This window comes from Myripristis murdjan, chromosome 7 (assembly GCF_902150065.1).
Source record: "Myripristis murdjan chromosome 7, fMyrMur1.1, whole genome shotgun sequence".
Classification (NCBI taxonomy): Eukaryota; Metazoa; Chordata; class Actinopteri; order Holocentriformes; family Holocentridae; genus Myripristis; species Myripristis murdjan.
In genome coordinates this window covers 19,511,404-19,533,925 of record NC_043986.1, presented here as the reverse complement: position 1 = coordinate 19,533,925, position 22,522 = coordinate 19,511,404, and the positions used below count along the sequence as shown (strand labels likewise).

At 41.7% G+C, this 22,522-nt stretch overlaps 2 protein-coding genes across 6 annotated transcripts; one reads left to right on the top strand and one right to left on the bottom strand.

The window, feature by feature from the left end:
* Positions 1–4,933: 4,933 nt before the first annotated feature.
* Positions 4,934–16,674, bottom strand: raf1a (Raf-1 proto-oncogene, serine/threonine kinase a). 3 transcript variants are annotated; one of them, XM_030055992.1, is made up of 17 exons: positions 16,553–16,674; positions 13,129–13,355; positions 12,704–12,816; positions 12,463–12,565; positions 12,219–12,376; positions 11,586–11,678; positions 9,960–10,113; positions 9,230–9,254; positions 8,988–9,103; positions 8,678–8,795; positions 8,386–8,470; positions 8,069–8,245; positions 7,928–7,974; positions 7,669–7,787; positions 7,370–7,501; positions 6,269–6,403; positions 4,934–6,173 (listed from the first exon to the last, which is right to left on the bottom strand). In XM_030055992.1, the coding sequence occupies exons 2-17, from the start codon at positions 13,327–13,329 to the stop codon at positions 6,033–6,035; spliced, it is 1,917 nt and encodes a 638-aa protein (XP_029911852.1). In that variant the 5' UTR covers positions 13,330–13,355; positions 16,553–16,674; the 3' UTR covers positions 4,934–6,032. The 3 variants fall into 3 exon arrangements, with proteins under 3 accessions (XP_029911852.1, XP_029911851.1, XP_029911853.1); XM_030055991.1 differs by lacking the exon at positions 16,553–16,674 and adding an exon at positions 15,301–15,779; XM_030055993.1 differs by lacking the exon at positions 16,553–16,674 and adding an exon at positions 9,467–9,586 and having other exon boundaries at positions 13,129–13,344.
* Positions 16,675–18,238: 1,564 nt separating this feature from the next.
* On the top strand, positions 18,239–22,278 carry cnbpa (CCHC-type zinc finger, nucleic acid binding protein a). 3 transcript variants are annotated; one of them, XM_030056153.1, is made up of 6 exons: positions 18,303–18,381; positions 19,532–19,601; positions 20,055–20,160; positions 20,458–20,520; positions 20,775–20,973; positions 21,236–22,278. In XM_030056153.1, exons 3-6 carry the CDS (start codon positions 20,055–20,057, stop codon positions 21,345–21,347), a joined length of 480 nt encoding a protein of 159 aa, XP_029912013.1. In that variant the 5' UTR covers positions 18,303–18,381; positions 19,532–19,601; the 3' UTR covers positions 21,348–22,278. The 3 variants fall into 3 exon arrangements, with proteins under 3 accessions (XP_029912012.1, XP_029912013.1, XP_029912011.1); XM_030056152.1 differs by lacking the exon at positions 19,532–19,601 and having other exon boundaries at positions 18,239–18,381; XM_030056151.1 differs by lacking the exons at positions 18,303–18,381; positions 19,532–19,601 and having other exon boundaries at positions 20,049–20,160.
* Positions 22,279–22,522: the final 244 nt, after the last annotated feature.

Here is a 22,522-nt window from a genome sequence, read left to right as displayed (position 1 = left end):
TTTTTGCTGGTAAGCTTGATCACGCCCTCCAGGAGGAGCTTAGATTGGCTAAAGCAGTGTCATCGTTTCACTGTTCAAGACCCATTTACACAAAAAAGCACCTCATAATTTTAGTTTATTATCTTATGCAGCATTTCCTTTCATTCTTTCTAATTGTTGCTGCTTTTTCTGTAGTTTCTTTTTTTATTGGCTGTTTGCAGTTTCTGGTTTGAAAAGTGCTGTATATATAAAGTTTCAGGTTTTAAGGTATATTTCCACTTCGTTTCCTTGCAGCTTTTCAACCCCAACAGGATTGTGCACTTGAAACTCTTCTATGAACAATATCACCTTCACTGCAGGATTCATAGTGAGAGCTGGAATAAGCATCAAAACTGTTGATTTCAAAAGTGCCTGCTGACAGGTAACTACACATTTGTGTGAGAGATGACCTTCCACAGAAATATGCATTTGCGATACTTAATGCAAGCACTCATGTTGTTTCCTTTTAGCGGCTATTCATGAGACACATAAATAGGCTCACATCTACATATAAATGGCCAACAATTAAATGAATATTGTCCGGTTTAATGTGCTTTGTATATTAGTTCTACACTCAATAATCGGTGAACTTTGCAATGACTTGCTGGCTGACAGCCACCTTGCAGATTTCAAGATGGCACCTTGTCATTACATGCAATTACGTAACAGACACATGCTCTATTTTTTAAGTATGATTACTCTTTTGTTGTAATAGGCCGAGGCTTTGGCAAATCAATCAATAATTTATGAAGTTACAATCTAATTGGACTGGAGAACTGATGTATAACAGCCTCAACTATTAATGTTATATAATTTTAGCATTATATTAGTCTCCACTGGAACACCACTCATAATATTAAAGGCCCCTGCCTAAGCTGTTTGTCAGACTAACAACCTGAATAGCTCGAGCTTAATTAGCAAACAGAGACACTATGCACCGTGATTCCAATAATTGTGAGGACGGATATTATCCTTGGCTGTCAAATAAAACAAATTTGGCTGTCAGCTTGTTTTATCACAGAGCCAAATCTTTTCCTTTTTAAATCTGTTTCCCAGTTTAGCCCCTTCTCTAGCCAATGCATGCATGCATTGTTCACCAAGATGCTATTTTCCAATGCAGAAACAATAAGTTATTAAATTCAATCAATGGCTGTAGTCCTTCACTAAATTCCCAACCATATGCACTGATTGGACGCCCGTGATGGAAAAGGAGAAGCTGCTAGCGGAGCGTCTGTCTGCTGTCCGAGGGACGCTGGCCAGACTCCTGCTCCCATCTCACCACAAACATTTCCCTCGGATCAGAGCGAGGCCTTCCTCTCTGGAAAGGCATATGGATGCACAGTGAGGAATTTAACTTTCACTTGCATCACACTGCAGGAAGTGCTCAGTTCCTGTTATTCCTATTTACATAAGTCTACAGCTAATGGTATTCTAGAGAAGCAGATGATTTACCTGTCCGTAATTTCATGCGCATACCAGCTCTAGTTAATGACATGGAAACTTTATTATTTCCCATCTATGTTATTTTGTTGTGTTAACTTTCCTCCTGTGTTTGTTACACTGAGGGTGTTGCAGTAGTATAAAATTGTAAAGACTAATGTTTTTTTATATTTAATATAAAACATAGTTTTAAAGTTTTAAATGCATTAGTCTCATGAATAACATTGTAGCTTGTCTCATTTTTTCGCTTTCAATTGTTTTTTTGTTTTTTTTTTGACTCATCATTTGTTTCTCTTGTCCTCCGGCAACATCTATTCCTGCCCTACTCTATTTGAATAACAAAAGTGATTATGCAACACAAAAAATCTGTACTAGTTCATAATAGTCAGCTCAGTGTCATTATAATCTTTCAATATTACATTGTCCTAACAGCTAAATATCATTTCTTATTCCACTTTAGTGCACATAGTCATACCTCTGCTAAAGATATCAGAGATTCTTCTGAGAAGGTGCAAAATAAGTCGTGACCCTAGGGCAGGTCAGTATTTGGCAAACTGCAGATGTCTGCTGGTACTAGACCAGCAAGATATTTGACTTTGCTTGAGCCTTATCCTCTTCCTCCCCTGAGCACACAGCGAAGGTCGATTTCTCCTTTGGCAAACTGCAGGTCTGCATAGCCAAGGCCACACATTAGATCACAAAGGTTTGCAAAAAACATCCCAATCCCAGACTGGATGAAACCAGTCACAGATGATGAGGGGACCCTGCTTAAGTATAGAGTCCTTTAGGGTGTGGTGATCATGATGGCACCACCCATGAATAAAAATAGCCCAGTATTTGCCTGGTAAACACTTTTTCATGACCTGTGAAGAGCCTGCAGTTGACATGATGGAGCCTCAGTTTGATTTTGCTGTGAAGGTTAATATGCTCAATCTGGACAATAACAATATGGCCCTATTCCTACCTGTCATCCTCCTAGAATGAGGTTATCCTTCATATTTTCAGATGTTTTAGTTACTGTTGTTGCAATTATCTCTCATCAACCATTACTCATGTCATTCCCTGACTGTAATGATGTTTAACTTGATTATATTTCAGTGTCATGTACACCATGTCCCCAGTCTCATAAGACACACCCATACACTGCTTTCCAATTTGTGTATGACATTTTCTTAAACTCAACTATCATATAAAGTAGCCTGTGTTGCCTTCTTTAGACATGATGAATGTAAATCAGGATCCAAAGCTTATTACCGAGAGACTTTTATTGAGCCAAATGAAATTAGAAGCAATATAAGTAATTTTGTTGTAAACCACTTGCCTGGCCTTTACCAAACTCTTTTGACTATTAGATCCATAGATGAATGGGACGTGTGTTTTCCTACGCTATCAAAGCAGACTTCTCAGCTCATCGTGTGCAGTCTAAACTGAATTTCTCAGTAATGAAATTCCTGGTGCATATTAGAGAGAAATGATTATTAGCAAACATCTCCCACTGAGAAAATTTCCTCAGCATGATATATTTGTCATTCCTACAGATGGCACTGATGTTCTCCCCACATGACATGCTGAACAGCCTCGCTGGTGAATGTGAAGCCCACTGAGCTACACAAGGAAATGGAACTGCGGGGACTGGAGCTCCAGCCAAGGATCACAGACTTTCCCGCAGCTGTTTGTTAAGCTTCTGCCGAGGATGAGCGACTTGCATGTCCTGGTGGCGCACCACACCAACATTATTTTTGTCTGTTGAAAAAGACCGAGACTGCATCACCTGCAGAAGATCACAAGGGACCACAATTAGAAGAGGGGATCCCTGAGCATCAGATTTAAAGTACCTGATTATTATTAAAATTTTAGAAATATAATAACATGACACAACAAAAAACAGTCAACAAAATTGCTGCAGTGATGTCTTAATAGAAATAGAGAGGTAACTGTTGCCATCTTGTGGTGGCCAAGACACAAAATCCTACCCATGTCATTGCATGGTTATGCAATCCCCCAGCTAAAACACATGACTAGGCCCCTTCACTTTGTTATAGTAATTTGACAACCCCTGAAATGAGAACAACACATGAAGGCCAGTTTCCCTGCCAACACAGCTGCCACATCCTGCAGGGTGTCGCAGCGGCATTGATACAGATGTGACCTGGCAAAACACTCACATGACTAATTGATGGCTTTTTGTGTTATAGTATTTCAGTGGGACCAGATACAGTTTGAGGATGTAGTAGAGTGGCAAGAACCCATCTGAGCCCAGCAGTGTGTGTGTGTGTGTGTGTATGCCTGCATCTAATGACAGACAGCAGTTCAAGGGATCAGATCCACAGTGCCTGAGTGTCTTTCCTCACACACACACCACTGTCTCTGCATCCTGAAAGCCTGTTATCTACTCTAGTCCAGCATTTGCATATTTTCACTCCACACTGATTATGCATCAGCGTAGGCCTGTATTTGGAGAAAATAGCAGCTTAAGCTTACAGCAACCATTTCTTGCCATTCCTCTCTCTGCATGCAACTCAATCAGTCCTAAACTCATCTGTAGGCAGGCTGTGTGTTCAGCAGGAGGACACCTGATAATATGGAAGTGCATCCACTAGATGGAGCATATTCATAGGACAGTGCACGGGGACCTTTGGGCTCCTCTGATGTTGGTTTTATTTTAGACCAGCCTCTGTGGCTGGTCAGAATGCAGAAATAGAACAGATAAACACATATAGCAAAACTGTTGCAAAATAGAAGATTGGCAGTCAGCAGATAGCTTTGGTCTTGCTGTGTTGCACTACTTTTGATGATGCCAGAGTTATTTTCTCCTACCACGGGGCTTTTTGAGATGTGATTCAGCGGGACAAAAAATTCAGAGTGCTTACATCATGATATTTGCTCTGGACTAAAAACAAAAGGGCCATAAAACATTGCAGAACATTTAACACTCACAGCCATATTCACAATAAATTGACTATGAATTTGGATTTGCAGAGCGCAGCAAGTCAAGTGGTCCTGCCCAGCAGGACCTAGAGTTTGGATGTTTACACTAAAACAAAATATAACTCTCCTCTCTTTCCACCACGTCCCTCCCTTGCTGACTGATTGTTGTTCCACTCAGCTTGCCAGTGGCTATGCAGTGCACAGTGGCATCAGCCAATGGTGGAATCCCCTAGTGGCATGTCTGAACTGGATCCCCTGTGAGGTTACACCAAGTTGCTACTGCTACAGCAAACATTACACGCTGCCACAAAGTCTTGCACATGTGTGGGATTTTACTGAGAGGCAGCGAACAAGAAGAGAAGCAGTATAATCTAATGTCTTAAATCATACACAGTTGCTCTTGGTCTTGTTTCATGGGACTGCACACTTCACCCAATTGTACTGCGAGAAAATGTTTTACATTACAATATGTTGGCTGTTGCTTGCACTTCCATCACAAGAAAAGAGTAGCAAACAACACTGATGAACACAATCTACATCAGCAAAGGAATTTAACTTAATTTTATTAAAACATTGAATAAACAACTCTCTCACCAAGTTTACAATAAAACGTTTGACCTCCTGAAAGAGACATGATAGACAAATACAAATTAGTTTCCAAATCACTTTTAAATATTTAAGACAACTGCCAAATATCCAGCTCATTATAACCTACCCATGGACTGATCAGAATGTGTGGGCATCTATAGATCAGAGCACTCAAAGCCATGAATCAATCGTATGGACTGTTGAAACATAGCCACTGCTTTTGCTAAAATGTGCAAATTCAAAGATTTTCCTCAGTCACTCATACTTGCTATCTGACAGGCTATATTCCTCAGAATGACCCAAAAAAAAAATTAAAAAATAAAATAAAGGGAATTAAGGAAAATAAAGACAACAATAAAAATTTCCCATATCTACTCCATTCTGATTAAGACAATGCAAAATCAAATACTACTGTGCAACTAAATGGTCTACGTCCAACTGCTTTGTTTTTGATAAACCAGAGGAGGTGAAGTTGTGCATTATCTTAGTTCAGGCTTTGTTTCCTCTTAAGGCAGGTAAGCATTGAAGGTCCTCTTCATCAGAAACCAGGGCAGCCAGACAGAAGGGTGTGCTTCACATCAAAGAACCCAAGTCAAGAGACACACGTGTGTCTTTCCCTTGAGCTTCCTTCAATGTCTTAATTTTTTCTGTCTTTAGGTAGGTGTGCGTGCATATATTTACAAATTTCACCAGCCGCATTGCAACAACGAAGCCTCTGCAGGCCTCAATCGCTGATACAGTGGTAAGCGAAGAACCAACCCAATAGGTATCTTATGACATCCTCTTCAGGTGTAGATCTATTGGCAATTCATCACCAGTCTCATCCACAGTTATTCTCAGATGCACTTCCACGCCTCTCTCCTCTTTTCCTCCAAACACTTAAAAGATATAATGCATGTTTGAATATGTTTGCATCAGCATATGTGTGTTAGGTCTCTTTCTGTGTCTGTATGTAGGAGAAGTTAGGCATTCAGGGTGTTTGGACTATTTCAGATTTTTAGAGGAGGAAAAGGATGAGCAGTAGGAGAAGAGGAGGAGGGGTGGTGCTGTCTGAGCCTCTAAAACACAGGCAGTCTGGTGGAGGTCAGAGTACAGGCGTTGATGTCCTCAGTGTGAGAGGCTCTGTGCAGGGACGGTTCTGAGGCACTGCGGTTGATCTTGGGGAGGGCATGCTGGAGAAGCTCGATGGATGACAAGATCTGGGGAAAATAATGACAGCAGCCAGCATTAAAAGATATTAGCTGACAACTCTTCGTCTGATTTTGAGTCTTTAACTACCAAGACGGAGGTTTACCTGGGGGAAGAGCGGCCTCTCATCCTTCGACTTCTTGATGCAGTCAGCCACCAGCCTTTTCATGGCTTTGGGGCAACTCTTGTAGAGCTTGCTGAGGTCTGGAGACAAGTAGCCTCTACCCACCATGAAGATAATCTAAAAGAGGAGAAACATACAGTAAATGAGATGACGGTGTTGAGGGACAAAGGGGCAAAGTTTATCATATTTGGCATTGTTTCAGAATAAGAGTGTTGGTCCAAGAGACAATGAAGCAGTCAAGGCAGCTGGTCATCAATCCTAGATCAGCAAACCACCTCTGAGGGCCGATATAAATTAAGGTATTATAAATGGCAAATTAGTCTAAGGTGAGAGGCATCTCAAACACTGGAGCTATTGTGAGGGTATGAGTGTATGACACTACAGAGATAAAGCATGATAAAAGTACTGTATGTGCTTGCCAGGTCAGCTGAGCACAAAGTCATTCCATCAAGGAGAAAAGGGGTACAACAGTTAATCATAAAAGTAGCTATGGGTACACTTTGTACCATGGCTTCAGTCTAATTTGAATTAACATGGAACAGTAAATGCAGAAAAAATAACATGCAACTTGTGCAAAATGAACAAGGGGTTCGACATGATCAAGGCAAGGCCTAGTGGCATGTTAGTGGACATATACACAGACTGAGACACACAAACACACACACTCACAAACACAGGGTTGTGTTACTGGGTCTAAAATTAGGCCAGTGGCTCCAGGGTGACCGCTTCTGTTCCATGGTGGGCCTAAGGCCAGCTCCACAACCCCCTTCAGACAGAAACCCAGAGCCTCTCCACCAACCTCTGGCCTGGGCTTGCAGTCTGACACTACACTGGGACCCAGGCAGGGGGCAGAGCTTAAACACATGCCTAAAAGTGGGTCATCCTTCCAGCTTTGTTTGACTTGATCAAATCAAACAAGGCATCAAAAGGTCACTGGTCTCAACTTTTTGGCAAACTGTTTTTGTTAGACAGCAGGATGAGAGGGAATGGGGACAAATTCAGTGTCACTGGTACAGTATGTGCCATTAAACTGTTAGGACATCCCATATACACAATGTTTTTATCACAGTCTTGACTCTTCACCTGATCTCTGTTTGCGATCTGGGAGTACGGGAGCTCTCCCGTCATCAGCTCATAGAGAACAATGCCGTACGAATAGACATCGGACTGGAAGCTGTAGGGATTGTTGTCCTGCATTCGGATAACCTCGGGAGCCTTAGGAGAGAAGGGTAAAAAAGCACAAGGACAAACTGAATTGCAATTTTGAATTTTTTATTTTTTCCTTTGTTTTTAACCAATTTTTGATCGTGTTTTAAGTTTCTGCCACAGAAACTCCTACAGATAGTTGCTGTTGTACTGAGATTAAAAGGTAAATCACTCACCATCCAGAGAATGGATCCAGAGGGCTGCTCCACCTGATGTGATCCGCTCCACCTGGCCTTCACCGTGGCCAGACCGAAGTCCCCAATTTTCACTGTTAGCCCTTCATGCAAGAAGATGTCTGCACTGCTATCAAGGAACACAACTGAAGCACAGAGTGGAAAAGGCAAAGATCCGTACAAGCATGAAGATTACAGTGCACTGATTTTTTTTTAAATTTGACACAAATGCATACCCTGGAACAGTTTATTTAAAGGATACTGTTGGATTTCATGTCACGGTGAATGATGTTCTTTGCGTGCAAATAGCTGAAAATGAGACAAAAATTAGGATGACAACTCAGCTCAGGTTAATTGGTGCACAACACTAAAAAAAAAAAAAAAGGCATTCATTCCAACTTACTCCATGCCCTGAGCTGTCTGCCTGGCGATATCTATGAGCTGAAACATCTGGAAGTTTGTCTCCTGGACGTGGAGATGTTTGTAGAGGCTACTGCCCTCACACCACTGGGTCACAATGGCTAAGTTGTCCTTTGTCATGTAACCCATGAACAACAGGATGTTGACATGTCGTGTTTTCCTGCAACCAGAGGCAGAGAGGAAGAGGAACTCACCAAAATAAAGATGAGATAAATGTTTGCAACCAAGATCTCCTAAGAATCCATCATGTATTCATTGCAAATATGAGAAAACACTGTATCCATTCCTTTTTTTTCTTACCTCAGGACAGCCACCTCATTTCTGAATGCCTGAAACTGCTCTGGTGTGGGGTCAGTCACTTTTAAAATCTTCACTGCTACATCACCTACAGTAATAAACAATGTAAAAGAACTGAACTTTAGTGCCCCTTTGTCCTTGATGCAAGAGTCAATGTAAACTCAGATAAAAAACAGCACACTCACACTGAGAGCTTGCCAAACATATCATTTGTAGAGAGACATGTTTAAAATTCCCAAGAGTAGTATGAAAATTAGAAAAAGATTATTTCTACCCATCATAGAAATATTCCTACCATGCCATTTCCCTTTGTATACAGTTCCAAAAGAGCCAGAACCGATGCGGGAGTGCAGAATCACCTCACTGGCCTCGATCTCCCAGTAATAACTAGAATCCCGCTTATCCCGAGGCCTCTGGATGGACAGAAAACAAAAACGTGCAACTGATATGAGACACACTAACTCAGTTACCACTGCAACTTAAGCCTCAGCAACATCATAAGCCTGTTTTGGCATGCTGATTGCACAAAAAGGACAGAGTATTTATATCTGTGATGTTATTTACGGCACCATCAGTGTGCACAACAAGAGGGAAGTAGAACTCACAATCTTATTTTTCTCCTGAGTGTTGAAGGACGTTGCCCTCTCTCGCTGGGCAGGTGCAGGGGTTTTAGACTGGGACTGGGACCAACCTGTCGGGCTCTGGCTGGGGGAACTCCCCGCTAATAAGTCAGGAATTGAAAGAAGGGATTGAGGGAGGGAGACAAGAAGTCTATTCCATCAATGTATAAAATGAAGCTAATGACATGCCATGAGTTTATGTTCTCCTTAACTGACCACTTACTTACCAGAGTCATGATTGCGCATCGCATCCTAGAGAGAGTGAGAGAGAGAGCGCGAGAGAGAGAGAAAGAGGGAGAGAGAGAGAAAACAACACAGATAAAATTCTGTTAGTGTGTGAAATCAGCACACCAGCTGCTGTGTGGTCACACATGGTCTGATTGCACTAGTAAGCTGTGTAAATGTGGATAGCCTGTTAGCAGGGCATGCCATTCAGACTGTACACAGACACTCCGCTTTCTAACCTTTTCTGGACTCTCGGATGCGGCCTCAACAAAAGTGTGGGAGAAGTGCACAATACCTACTCTCCTCTTCAGCCAGAATCTATGGCACCAGGAGCTGGGGGAGGCATTCAGGCAGTCTAGCTACTCCCCAGCAGGGTGCAATACAAGGGGACAGCGAAGACAGGAGGAAATGGGACAGGAAAGGAAAGTGAGGAAGGAATAAATAAGTGCTACCTGGGTTTTTATTAGAGAGAATATGAACAGGGAAATAGTCTGCAAAGCAAAACTGATGAGCTGAAAAACCTCAACAGAGGAAGTCACCCAAATCAAGCTGAACCCAGACCAGGTGGACTACTTAGCAGAGAGGTAGATAAAAGACAGAAAAGAGCCAGGCTAGGATGGCTAAAATGCCTGGGATGTAGGAAGGCAAGATCACTCTCGGGCAAGAGATATTTTAAGACTGGCTGCCTAGACCTCCAGGAGTACCCAAGGGGTTTGTGTGGTGTGCTGTTACCTCGATTATGCTGCTGTCTACAGGCATGGTGGTGCTAACCATGTGGACGTTGGGTGTGGAGGTGGAGCGCTGCCTCTGGGATAGAGCGCCTCCTGTAGGCGGGTAAGGCGTGGTGTAATTGAAGGCATGAGGGGTGGAATAGCGGTGCATAGAGCTGGAAAAGGGAGCAGGGACAAAATATTGACAATTATTAATGTCAAGCACTTGTTGTTTGTGTGTATCTTGTGTCAGTGCTTCATAATAAAAGACGCACCCCGAGCATACAACATATGAAGAAGCACTGAATTCAGGAACTTTTTTTCTACAGCAGACTGTTAAGGGTGTGGTGGTGGATGATGCAGCAGCTTTTTGGTTTCATTTCTGCCATTTTCTCTCACTTTCCCCATTCAGGTATCATCTGCCTAAACATCAGACTACTGCTAACGTACCACCATAACACGCCTTGTTCAATCTCTTAAAAAGGCAAAGACATGACCTGATGTATGCGAGGATTATTAATACAGAGGGATTTATCATTCCAAGGGAAGCATATTTTAGTTAAATTAAAAAAAAAAAGACTCAAGAAATGCCAGCAAAACACACAAAGCAAAACTTAAAACATACATTGTGGAGAGTACTTCTGAGCACAATTTTGTTGCGGTCTTCCCCTACTCCCATTTTTGGGTAGCTTGATAGTGTAAAGGTATTTTGCTCTTGATGTTTGCCAAGCTGTGTATTGGCTCAGTTGTATGGTACAAAGCTCACCAGCCAAATAAATCTCCCGCAATCCAAACTTGAGCTGTTCACATTCACAAGTGCAAACATTATCATCAACTACATCAACTGTGACAAGTCAAAATGCCCGCAAACAAATCAATAAAAATGGTAGCTGACATTCACTATAAATTTTGACTATCATTTCAGAGAAACAAGTCTTGGTACACCTCTTCTGAGTGGGCAAACCTCTGTGCTGCATTGTGGGCTACTGGGGAAAACGGGGCAAGTAGGACTCCATTTGAATGACATATATAAACAGAGATCATGTTACACCACACCAATGACCATGGAGCACACACCATGAGAACAAATCCCCCTTTTGGCAATACAAAACTATGTTTCAAAAGAGTATTTCAGATTGCCCTGCATGGAACAACTTGATACTGTGTGAGTGCTAATTTGGCAGCTCAGAGGGCTTTTTAACCATTTTAAGTGCTGCTGAAACAACAGGCTCTTTTCACGCCTCTTGTTACATCAGCCCCTGGACTGGTAAAGCCCCCATAAAGCTGAAGACGTAATTAAAAACAGGATTTAATTCAATCAAGATTAAGGTGCTTTAAAATTCAGAATATAGCTACACACCAGTTGAGTTGCAGTCAAGCATGGCAATTAAAAGAAACAACAATGGTCATAGTTACCCCAAGGTGCCAAAGTATCCCCACCCTCTGTTACATTACACTAATCCGATATCCCAGTTCTGTAACCTATAAAAATATCCATTAGCCCACAAAAAATGAGGAAAGATTTTCTTTTACTTCTGCTGGTGGTAGACTTTTGTCAGGGCAGCCAATATACACCATCAAAAAAACCTAATATAAACACAAGGATCATGGGTCTGTGGTAAGACCAAGAGCATGACGTTTGCCTCACCTATTAGGAAACCGTGTCAAGGATTCTCTCATTCGCCGAGATGTTAAAGGGGGCAGGGACGGACCGCCACTTTCACCTGGTGTGGGGAACAACCTGAGGACAGACAGTGAATATGCATGCATGCGTGTGATGTTAAGAGAAATATGCTCAATGAAATACAAACTAACTGCAAAGGACTCCAAAGCCTGTCAGATGAAATGGCTTATCTCTTCACTGTAAATGATATGGATCTCTAAATGCTTGTTGTCAGGCCTACAGCTCGCATGCAAAGCAACCCTCTATTCCCAGTGCAAGTATGCAAAGCTATATGCACAAGCTTTACAGCTACTAAAGCCGAGAGACCTACACTATCAGCAGCGCTTGTTCTCCCTCTTTTAACCTGATAAAGGCATCTATGATGCACACTGAAACTAACTTTACATTAGTCTGGATGAAACTTTAATGAAACAAATCACCTTGACAGGGAGTTGAACAAGATGAAAAGCATTACTCATCTTAACTGTAATTAATATGTCATCTGTCAATTATATTTCTCTAATTATTAATGTAATATTTAAGTGCCGCTAGAGAACAAATTGACAGATAGTGGTTGGAGGCCAGTTTTCCTTCCCATCTGAAGTAGGAGAGACTTACAGGAGTTGTCTGATGTTACTCCAGTCTACACACATCGTGGGCACTTTGGTGCTACAATGCTCATGGAATTTGTAGCCGCATGTTTGGCAACGGAATCCATTCAGAAGAAACTTCTGGCAAATGTCACAGAATGCCAACTTCAGAAATGTTTTCCGAACCTGAAAATGAAAAGAAAATTGTGTATTTCCCTGGCAGTGATACTTTTTGAGTGCTTGAGTGAATAATAAGTGCTTCGGGTACTCACGAAATTGTGTGTAGTCAAGGGTACATGATCTAAAACCTCCACCAGCAGTTCTTCCCCGATCAGTGAGGTGGAGTCAGTATTCCAATCCATGCGTAATTTTTTACTGTGATGAGAGGAATAAAATATGTTCCATGAGGGGATTTTCACAGCAGGAGAAACCATTTCAGGAGCCTAGAATGTTACCTATGAAACCTTGATTTTACTTTCCCATCTCCAAACGCCATGACAGTCTAATGCTCACCTCCTTTGCCCCGGGTGCAGCCTGAAAACAGCGCAGCACTCGGGCTGCAGACCCCGCACCTTCAAGGCTTTGATCAGGCAACTGTGCAGGGTCATACCTGGTCGCACATTCACCTGAGGGAACACAACACAACCCCTCAATACACTGTATATTAAAGCATTTGCCCCTGCCTTCCTTGCTAGTATCAACAGAGGAACTGTTGGAACATTATACCTTTTAAAAAACCAAGAGAGGAACTGTTCAAACAATATACCTTTAAAAAACATACAGAGGAACTGTTGGAACAATAAAACTAAAAAACAAAACTGTTCACACTGTCCCTGGTAATGTTTCTGAAGCTCTATGGGCAGTCTGGATAACCATGCTTGGGCAACTTTCCGAGGCTGCAGCACGCTATCTCCTACCTGATATGAAAGTAAACTCACCACAGTGCGTTGCTGGTTGGGGAGGTAGACGCGAATAGTGCTGCTAGTCTTCGAGTCAGGCATCTTGCTGTCATCTGAGGAACGACGCTGGTAGGGGAAGCCCTGGACCATGGTTGGTGAAAGGCACGGGCCCTCGAACACAGAGTCCTTCATTCCGAAGCCGTTGCTCAGGGTCTTCCACGCTCCCTGGAGGTGCTCCATTAGCAAAGCCAAGTGCTCTCAATGGTCTGGAAAACAAACACATGCACACATACACACACAGTGTTAGTACTCAGAATGTTGGAACGCTCACATCACCAAATGACCTCTTTATCAATATTACATTAGTTCTCCTTCTTCTTGGTAAGTATGGTGCTGTTGTGCAAACTCGGTGTCAAAGGCTGTAAGACTATCTTGCAATCCTAAGTAAAACAGGATGTAAATGTTTTAACATGAAAAAGAATGACTGGTTAAATCTGTTGAACTGCTTATCTATCTTCAGTTTTCAGGCCGCTCGTATGTTGAATGAGTTACAAGAGGATCTAGAATATAAAATATTTTATGTAATCTCCCAATTTGTTTTACCAAGCGTTACCGCCTTGGACCTTGGATGATGGCATGACTGCGGCCACTTGAAGGTTTTGGTGATGCAGCAAGCCTTGTAGTAGTGATACAACACACTAAAGAGAGCATCTGCTTATTTCCTGACCAGTCCAATAATCTTATGTGGTCCATAAACTACTGGCACTCTGGGCTCAACCCTAAATGGGCAGACATTACAATTAGCTTTTAGTACACTGCATCTGTAGCTTTCTGGCATAAAGCTGGCATCAAGCAATTTTCCCTTCCCACTGAAAAAAAAGGAGGAGGAGCAGAGTAGTGAGGACAAACTAATCCACTCAGACCAGGAGAATCTCAAGTCACCAAAGAGGTCAGCCATGTTATTTACAGTATGCTTTCAACATACTCTTTCTTCTGCACAGACAGACACAACTAGGGAGGGTGTCCTCACAGACTGAGATGTGGCTCCTAGCATGAATATCCACACATGGGGCCATAAAGCAGGGCTGTGAAGTAGCAGAACAGGATCTCTACTGGAACAATGTAGTTAAAATAAAGAATAGCCCTTAGCAGAACCTCAGCAGCAAGGCCCCAGTGTGTGTGTCCCTCATATAGCAAGCTAGGCAACTGCCAAAAAGTAAAACTTTAGTTGTTACAAGTCAGCTTGTACCAACGCATCACAAACAAATATGTGCCCACTTCTGCTGTGTTTCCACAACAAATGCAGGGTTATATATATAAACAGAGGAGCCTTCACCCGGTCGTCTTCTTCACTTTCTTCATCTGGCTGTCTGCACGCCACACACCCCCCCTTGACACTGTCTCTGATTTACCTTACCTGTTTAAACTGGAGAGATGATTTACTGCAGTTAGTGGTTAACTACCACATAAGACTCACATGTCACCACAGAAATGCAGCGACTTAAAAACGACTCTGGCTCTGTTGTGCCCACCATGCCACAAGGCGCTGTGTTCAAAACAAGTGCTGGGATCCATCCGTGAATGGGTATCAACAAAGACTGTGAAGTCCAGAATGCTTAATGCTCCATTCAATCTGCGTAGCACAGCCTGATTTCCAACCATTTAAGCCATTTAATTCAACCGTGGTGGGCATTACATACTAATCCGTCCTTACAGAAACTCTGGTAGTCTTGTTTGCAGTCGTCAAAGTCATTAATGTAGGTGAGATCAATGTCAGCAGGTCAGTGGCATATTTTGGGAGAACTATGTGGAGGCTCAGTCTCCTGACTCTTGAACGCCTTAAACAGAGTTCCTACTCAATGTTGCTTCTTACCAAACACACATACATGTCAAATATAACTTGTAAGCAACAAATACTGCGAAAATACACACACTAACTGCACGGATATCACCATAGGTGCTGTTTAAAGGCCTAGCCGACCAAGTTGCTAAATGTGTAATTGTGAAATTGCCTGTAGGCCCTCAGAAGCGAACTTCATCTAAATTCCGCTGCAAAGCTCAATTCTTCCTCCATTTAAATTTCCCTTGTTCAAATGGTGCATTTATTGGGCCGAAGCGTGGAGAGAGGTTGTTAAAGGACTGTAGCTATCATTTCGAACATAATTTGTGAAGTAGAAGTGCTGTGAACCCGCAGCCTGTGCCCATACTCACCAAGACAAGTTGGAAAAGTTGTGCTCCGCCATAACTTCAGGAAAAAGTGGCGTCGGTGACATCATCATATTTGCAACGCATTCAAGAAAAGGGGAAAAAGTCGACGTTTGTAAACAGCCCGACAATGTATCAAACTATGTATCTGTACTAATAATGTAAGATGTGAAGGTCGTCGGTGGGTCAATTTATGAATCCCCCTATAATAATAATAATAAAAAGTTTAGTCCTCTGTCCACGATAATGCGAGGGGGAAAAAATCCGTCTGACCCTCAAAGTCACACGACGAGGGACACTCTTCAGGTCTTATGAAGCTCCTGCAAATTAAAACTCCAGTACGCTGTTCAGCAATGCTTCGCTTTCAATCAATATTTACGATGTACAGGACAAGGTGAAAAGGTTTGAGTTGGTGTCGTGCGCCTGTCTGACGCCAGTGATTGAAACAGGACCTTGCAGTCATAACAAGAGTTGCAAGCAACCATACACACTGCGCAACTAAAGCCCTAACTAAGCCCTCCCACTCCTCTGATTCTGCTGTTGATGCACATGAGGAAATCTTCTCTCCAGCTTTGAAATGTTAGGTGAAACGTCTTGCTTTGGGCTTTTTGAATTCTGGGGTTGGGATTGTGTAGATTAGATGCAAACCTCGTTTTTTGAGATGGCGAGCCAAACAGCTGACTCGCTACCACGGGTAAACTTTCAACTGGCCCTAAATGCGTATGAAGCATTGATGCAGCATGTAAAGGAAATCAATGAAAATCTTTGTTGCAAAAGTATCTAATGACATCCAAAAAAGAGAGAAAATGTTAGGCCAAGTGTGGTGTAGGCTAACGCATGAATAACTCCAAGTGCACCATCATCTGGAGACTTGACGGCAATGCAAAACTGTGGCTGCCCGTATTGGAAGTCCTCCTGACTGGCAAGTTGATTTGGCTAAAGGACAGCCAAGACTTAGAAAGGGTTCATAATTATGCATGCAAAATACAAGTAAAATTTTACCTAGACTTGTTTGGCTATTCTGGCAAACCAGTAACATTTGTGTTCCTCTTTTTTTTTTTTTTTTTTTTTTTTTTTACATTGGATTCAGAATGTTTTGAAATATCAACAAAAAAAAAAAAAAAAAAAAAAAAAAGAAGAAGAAGAAGAAGAAGCAGCAGCTTTTGTTATCAAGAAGACACCTTATTCTGTTTCAAATTGGCCCCTAAAACAGTAGCCTTGTGAAATCTTATCCTCCACAAAACCTGCTGCCACTCACCATGTGTTCACCATCTCTGTAGCATCCCAGCCTGGGTCCCCTGAGGTACCCTGAGCACAGATGGCTGATAGGTCCTATCTGTAAGACAGACTTGATACAGATGAACCGCTTGAGAGTTAAACAGCCTCGTCAACATCCCAGTCAATCTGTCTTGATGAGTTGAGCGTAAACTGATTCCATGAAGCAGCAGGCACCCTTTAGCCCAATAAATGCCATGTCATATTCATATCTTGAGCCAATCTTCATTTCACTTTGTCTTTCTTTACAGTTGTATGTACAATTCTTGCAATAAGACTTTTTTTCCTTTTCTTTTTTCCTTTCTTTCTTTCCTTCTTTTTTTCTTTCTTTTATTTTTTAAAGATACCCCATCTTCATCCAACAAATGACAGAATCACGGAATACTGTTTCAATGAGGATGAGGGCAGGGCTATGTCTTGTGGAGCTTTTTTAAGGTGCTCCACTTGGCATGCAGCGCTACCATTGTATCACAGTCAGTGGAATACTATAGGGGAAGTCTCTGAATCAAATTAAAATGATGCACTGCAGGCTCTTATGTGTCCCCTGCCCTGTTGCAGAGGTCATCAGGTGCTGATAAAGGTCATGTGAAATGGAAACTGCTGTCTCTGAGCTTTTCTACCAAATCCACCTTAAGACCAGGATGATTGCATCTTTCCCACTTATTGATCCGACCAGGCACTGAGGCCAGTTAGCTGAGACGCTTGAAGCCCCGTGATCCACTGGATTGTTTTGTCTCTCACTGATCAAAATATAATGCAATCAGGATGGCTGAAAAGGAATGGGACTAGGTCGGGAACATCATTTTTTGGCCTATTTTAATTGTATTCTAATTACAGCAAAGTTTCAGTGATTTTCAGAACTAAAGATGTTAATTTGATGATAAAGTTATATATTAAACCTGCAGTGAGAGCATCCCATAGCACAATATCATATGATTAGACTATTAATATTGTTCACAGAAACTTAACTTGTAGAGAAATTAGTTTAGACATATTATTATTATATTAATTATATACATTATATTAGTATATTATTCTTTTTCTATGTATTAATATGCAGACCCAGGTTTTACAAATTCTTTGACTGGCCTGCAATCAGTGGTTAGACTGTAATTAGATTAGATTAAAACGCTTTCAAGTTTCCCTACGTATACATATACATACATACATACATACATGCATACAGATAGATAGATAGATAGATAGATAGATAGATAGACAGACAGAGCTATATGAATATGTAGATGTAAGACCACGATGGAGTAAGTTTTTAACTTTATTGTGTCGTTATCCTTGACAACTCTTCACAAGTGGAACTGCATTAAAAAAAATAAAAATCTTTTTTTTTTTCAAAGTTACACTTTAACCGATGAGGCACAAATGAATAAACTTTATTATTAGTAGCAGCAGGAGGAGGAGGTTAGTAGTATCTGTAGCGTTGTCATTAGTATTGTATTATTAGCACTGTCATTATTACAGCTGTTGTTTTGTTGTTGTTCGCTTCTGATCACCATAAATAAGCTACCGATGTAATTCACACCACTGCTCGGAAGCTCATGTCCACACCTCGGAGGTGAGATAAACAAGGTACAGCAGTTAGTATAGGAAGCAGGACTATTTCCTTTGCGTGATTGGCCAATTCATAGAGGCGGTGTCCAGACAGTCTAGTGCCTGATTGGTTGAGTACAGACACTGTGGCCAATCAGTGCGCTAGTTTGTACTGGAGCTCGTGAATGACACAAGAACTCGTGTTCGCACCGCATGTAGCGCAAAAAGAGAGGCGTAAACAGAATCACGTATTTAGCTAACAAGGTAAGCAATAACCTAGCAGTAAATTTGATTTAATCGGAATATACAATGTAGCTATTGAATTGCAGAGTATGTTACAGCGGGCTTAGTGCCTGTTTTAAATCGGGCGTTGAGCCACTCGGACATGAAGATGGGTTGTTTGAGTTAGTGCTGGGGCATCAGGTCCTCGGCCGGGCCTGCTAGTCAGACACAGCGAGATGGATAGGATCTCTGCGCGCGGGAAATTGTAACCTCATTATATTTTCTTTTGATTATCCATCAGAAACCACATTCAGTAAACGCGTATCTTTCCTGAACGTTTTGTCGGCACCTAACAGTGGGCTAAAGTGGAATGATCGTCGACGGAGCCGTGTTGCTTTCGTGGTTGTGATGGTGAAGCAGTGTGCTAGCATGTGCTAGCTGGTAGCAGTGTCTCGCGAGTGCGCAGTAACATAAACGTGACAAGGCCCAACTCGAGCGTAAAGCCTGAAGCTTTTGCACGTCGATCTGTTTGAAAACGTAAAGTCGGCTAAAAATCACGTCGTTGACTGAATCATGAAGGGTTTTGGTCTGAGTGTGGTTTCAGGATGATCCGACCGTTGCGTGATTTTAGTCTGAGATGCGGCCTCCCGTTGTATTTGATGTTACACGACGCGAAATGAGTGTATTTGAGGCTATCGTTAGCCTACCAAGTTAGCTGGAAAGCCACAGCATGCGCGCAGTTATTGCTGTTATTGCTGTTATTGCAGGAGCCAGCAGCTTATAATCTGACATCCACCATCCACCCCCGATATGAGCGTCATAGATTTTATATAGGTTAGTAGGGAGAAGATTCTAGTGCAGTAAATGGCCAGTCGCGTTACTTTACCAGCTCCTATATCGGCATCATGTAAGACACGGTAGGGCCCATCAGGTATTTATACTAGCCATCATCACGGAAGTTCGTTTTTGCAGTGGCTAACTCAAACGGTAGTTGTAACTTTGTGTTGTTACCGGACTTCATCGTTATTGAATGTTGTGCTCCTGCCAGAGTGCAGACTTGTGGCTGCAGTAGAGGCCATGCTGCTTCCTGTGGTCCATGCTTACATTGGTTGGTTTTTGCAACTACTCTGCTACCAGCAGGAGCAAGTTCATAACTTATTAACTCACATCCTTCCTGACCTGATGTCTTTAGCACCGTCAGCAAACACTTTGAAGAAGTCTGGCCTGTGGTGATCACAACATGATTCCATTGAGGAAATCATGTAAGTTAGCTTAGTAGATAGTTGTCTTAGTCTGATGGGCAATTAGGATAGACTTAGCAACTGATACTCTTATCTACCTCTCAATCATAGATTAGACCCCCTTAGTTAGTGTTCCTGCTAGATCAATGTGTGCAGTACTGTTGTATGACACAGAAATTACCAAATGCCATAGCAGAATCTTGACGAGCTTGAACTCACTGTCATTTTAATTGTCAGAAACATGGATTGGACACTGGTGCAGACAGAATGACAACTTGGACTTTTTCATTGTTGTAGTCATTGTAATCATTGCTTTTGATTTAGTCTTGCTCGTGCTTGATGATTCAGTCATGTCCATGATTAGTCCGTTATTGGGAAATACAATCTTTGTGTTTACAATTTCCCAAAAAGACATAACTTAAAAGTGAGTTGTGTGTGCTACTAAATAATGTTTGTTCTGCTTAAACAATGAAGATGAGCACGAACGACTGCTTCAGATGTGGCCGCCCTGGGCACTGGATCAAAGACTGCCCTAAACCCGGTTCACGTGCACGCGGCAGGGGCCGGGCACGGAGCAAAGGTACCAAATGTTATTTAGACGACATCCAGAACATGAAAATTATAATAAAATGACTCAGCTTTCATTTTCTCCTCTTTATGCTGTAACAAACTCATGTTTTAAGATTTTACAGCTGTACATTAGACTTGAGGTTAAAATCACAGCCTCTTTTCATTGCATATTACTGATGGAACCTATTTATTCCTTTGTGCTAAATGATAAACTGCTCAGAAAAACTTGATGAGGTGTCTCTATCAAGTTGTGTTGCTGCCTTGCTGTCATTTGTGTATACTAACCTGCCAATGTCTCTCTGCACAGACAATTGCTATCGTTGTGGAAACCACGGTCACATGGCAAGGGACTGTGAGCAATCTGAGGATGGTATGCATTGCGGTTTATTACTACTTCCTTTTTAGTTTGGTGTTGATATTTTGTCATTTTCAGCACTACTTTGAAGAAATGCTTTGTTGAATTTCCCTCACAGGCTTCTTTATAGAACTATACGCTATATGCCTATACTATACTATATGCCTTGTCAGTCTCATAATTATTTGATCTATAGTTTGATACTAAAAAGTCTTTCTAGAAATTACTTATAATGTTGATAATGAATGTTTTTCAATTTTGCTGTTTAGCTTGCTACAACTGCCACCAGTGTGGCCACCTTTCCCGAGATTGCAAGGAGCCCAAGAAGGAGAGAGAGCAGCTCTGCTACTGCTGTGGCAAAGCTGGCCACATGGCCCGCGATTGTGAACATGTCAACGAGCAGAAGTGCTACTCGTGCGGAGGAGTTGGCCACATTCAGAAACTTTGCAGTAAAGTGAAATGTTACAGGTGTGTTAACTTGAAGGCTTACTTTTATGTTGGACACATTAATACATTAATCTCTGCAGGTCTGGGCCTCTACGCCTGCACCCCACCACTGAAGGACGTTTAGCCCAGTATTTGAATACCAGTATGTTATTTGCTTGACTTGTTTGTCTTCTATTTTGAACCTGACAGTAGGTGTCATAATCATGGTTACCTGTCTCATGCTCATTTTAAAGTCCTTACTTTTGCCTGACTGAAGTAAGCAACATCTTTCTCTCCTTTACAGGTGTGGCGAGACCGGTCACGTTGCAATGAATTGCGCCAGTGAGTTGAACTGCTACAACTGTGGGAAGTCAGGCCACGTGGCAAAAGAGTGCACCATTGAAGCCACCGCATAATCAGTGCCCTTTGCTGCCCCTCCTTTATTCAGATTGATGGTTGGTTGTATTATTTTCTCTGAATCCTCTTCACTGGCCAAAGGTTGGCTAACAGAGGCTAGTCCCAGGCCAGTGAGCCTCTCGACATGTAATAAGATGAAAGGGGTGAAAAGATATCTTTCTGCATTCAATACAAAAATGTTTTAGTTTGGTAGCGGTGTTATGTATAATGCTTTGTTAAAGAATCCCCCTTTCCAAGCTACTGGTGATCAGAGATGAAAGAATGGGACTAAACATATGGGATATATAGGACCTCTGAGCTTGTGCAAGTGAGTCTCAGTGAGATCAGAAAGAAGGGAGTAAATGGAAACCTGAACTTCCATTTATGGTTATTTTGGTTTGTTTTAGTGGGATAAGATACGAGTTGGCCAAGAGAGTATGACATGGGAAACGGTTCATAACATGATGCATCTGAGCCCTACAAGCAGCTAAGTGGGCGTGACATAAACTACATGCTATATTGCTAAGATATAAAATTTTGGAGGTATAAAAAGAATCAAGTTCTTTTATAGAAATCTGTTTACAATTTAAGTATCACTTAATAGTCCAAGGTAGATAATTCCTTTTAAAATGACTGGAGAAATTTGGAGTTCTCTTTGTTGTTTTTCTTTTTCTTTTTTTTTTTTTCTTTTTTTCCATTTTTGTTAAAACCTTGGCGGAAAATAGCATCAAGAACAGTTGTCAGATTAGCAGAATTAGGAGTTATTTGGGAACAGAAAATGTTTTCACAGAAATCAAATGTTATTTTTGTACAATATCACTTAAGACTACTGTAAAAATACCATTTGCTTGTACTCAGTTTTTAAGTCGGGTGGAAAATGCAACTGAAGTCCTAGAAAAATAGAAATGTAATTTTAAACTATCAATAAAGCTGGAGGAGCACGGGGAGGAACTTTGATGTGTTTATTTGAGTTCACACTGTGTATAATTGATCTGTAATGGCTTGAGACTGATGTTTGAAGATGCCTATCCCAGGACTATTTTTTTTTCCTATCATTAATGAGTCTTGGGAAAGTCGCGCATATGCATTTTGCTCATTTTTGTTCAGTTCACCAGACTGACCCTGATTTTCACGTCCAAACGCCTTTTGAGCTATATTTTTCTCCTTTCATCTTTTATTACTCATACCGTTCCAC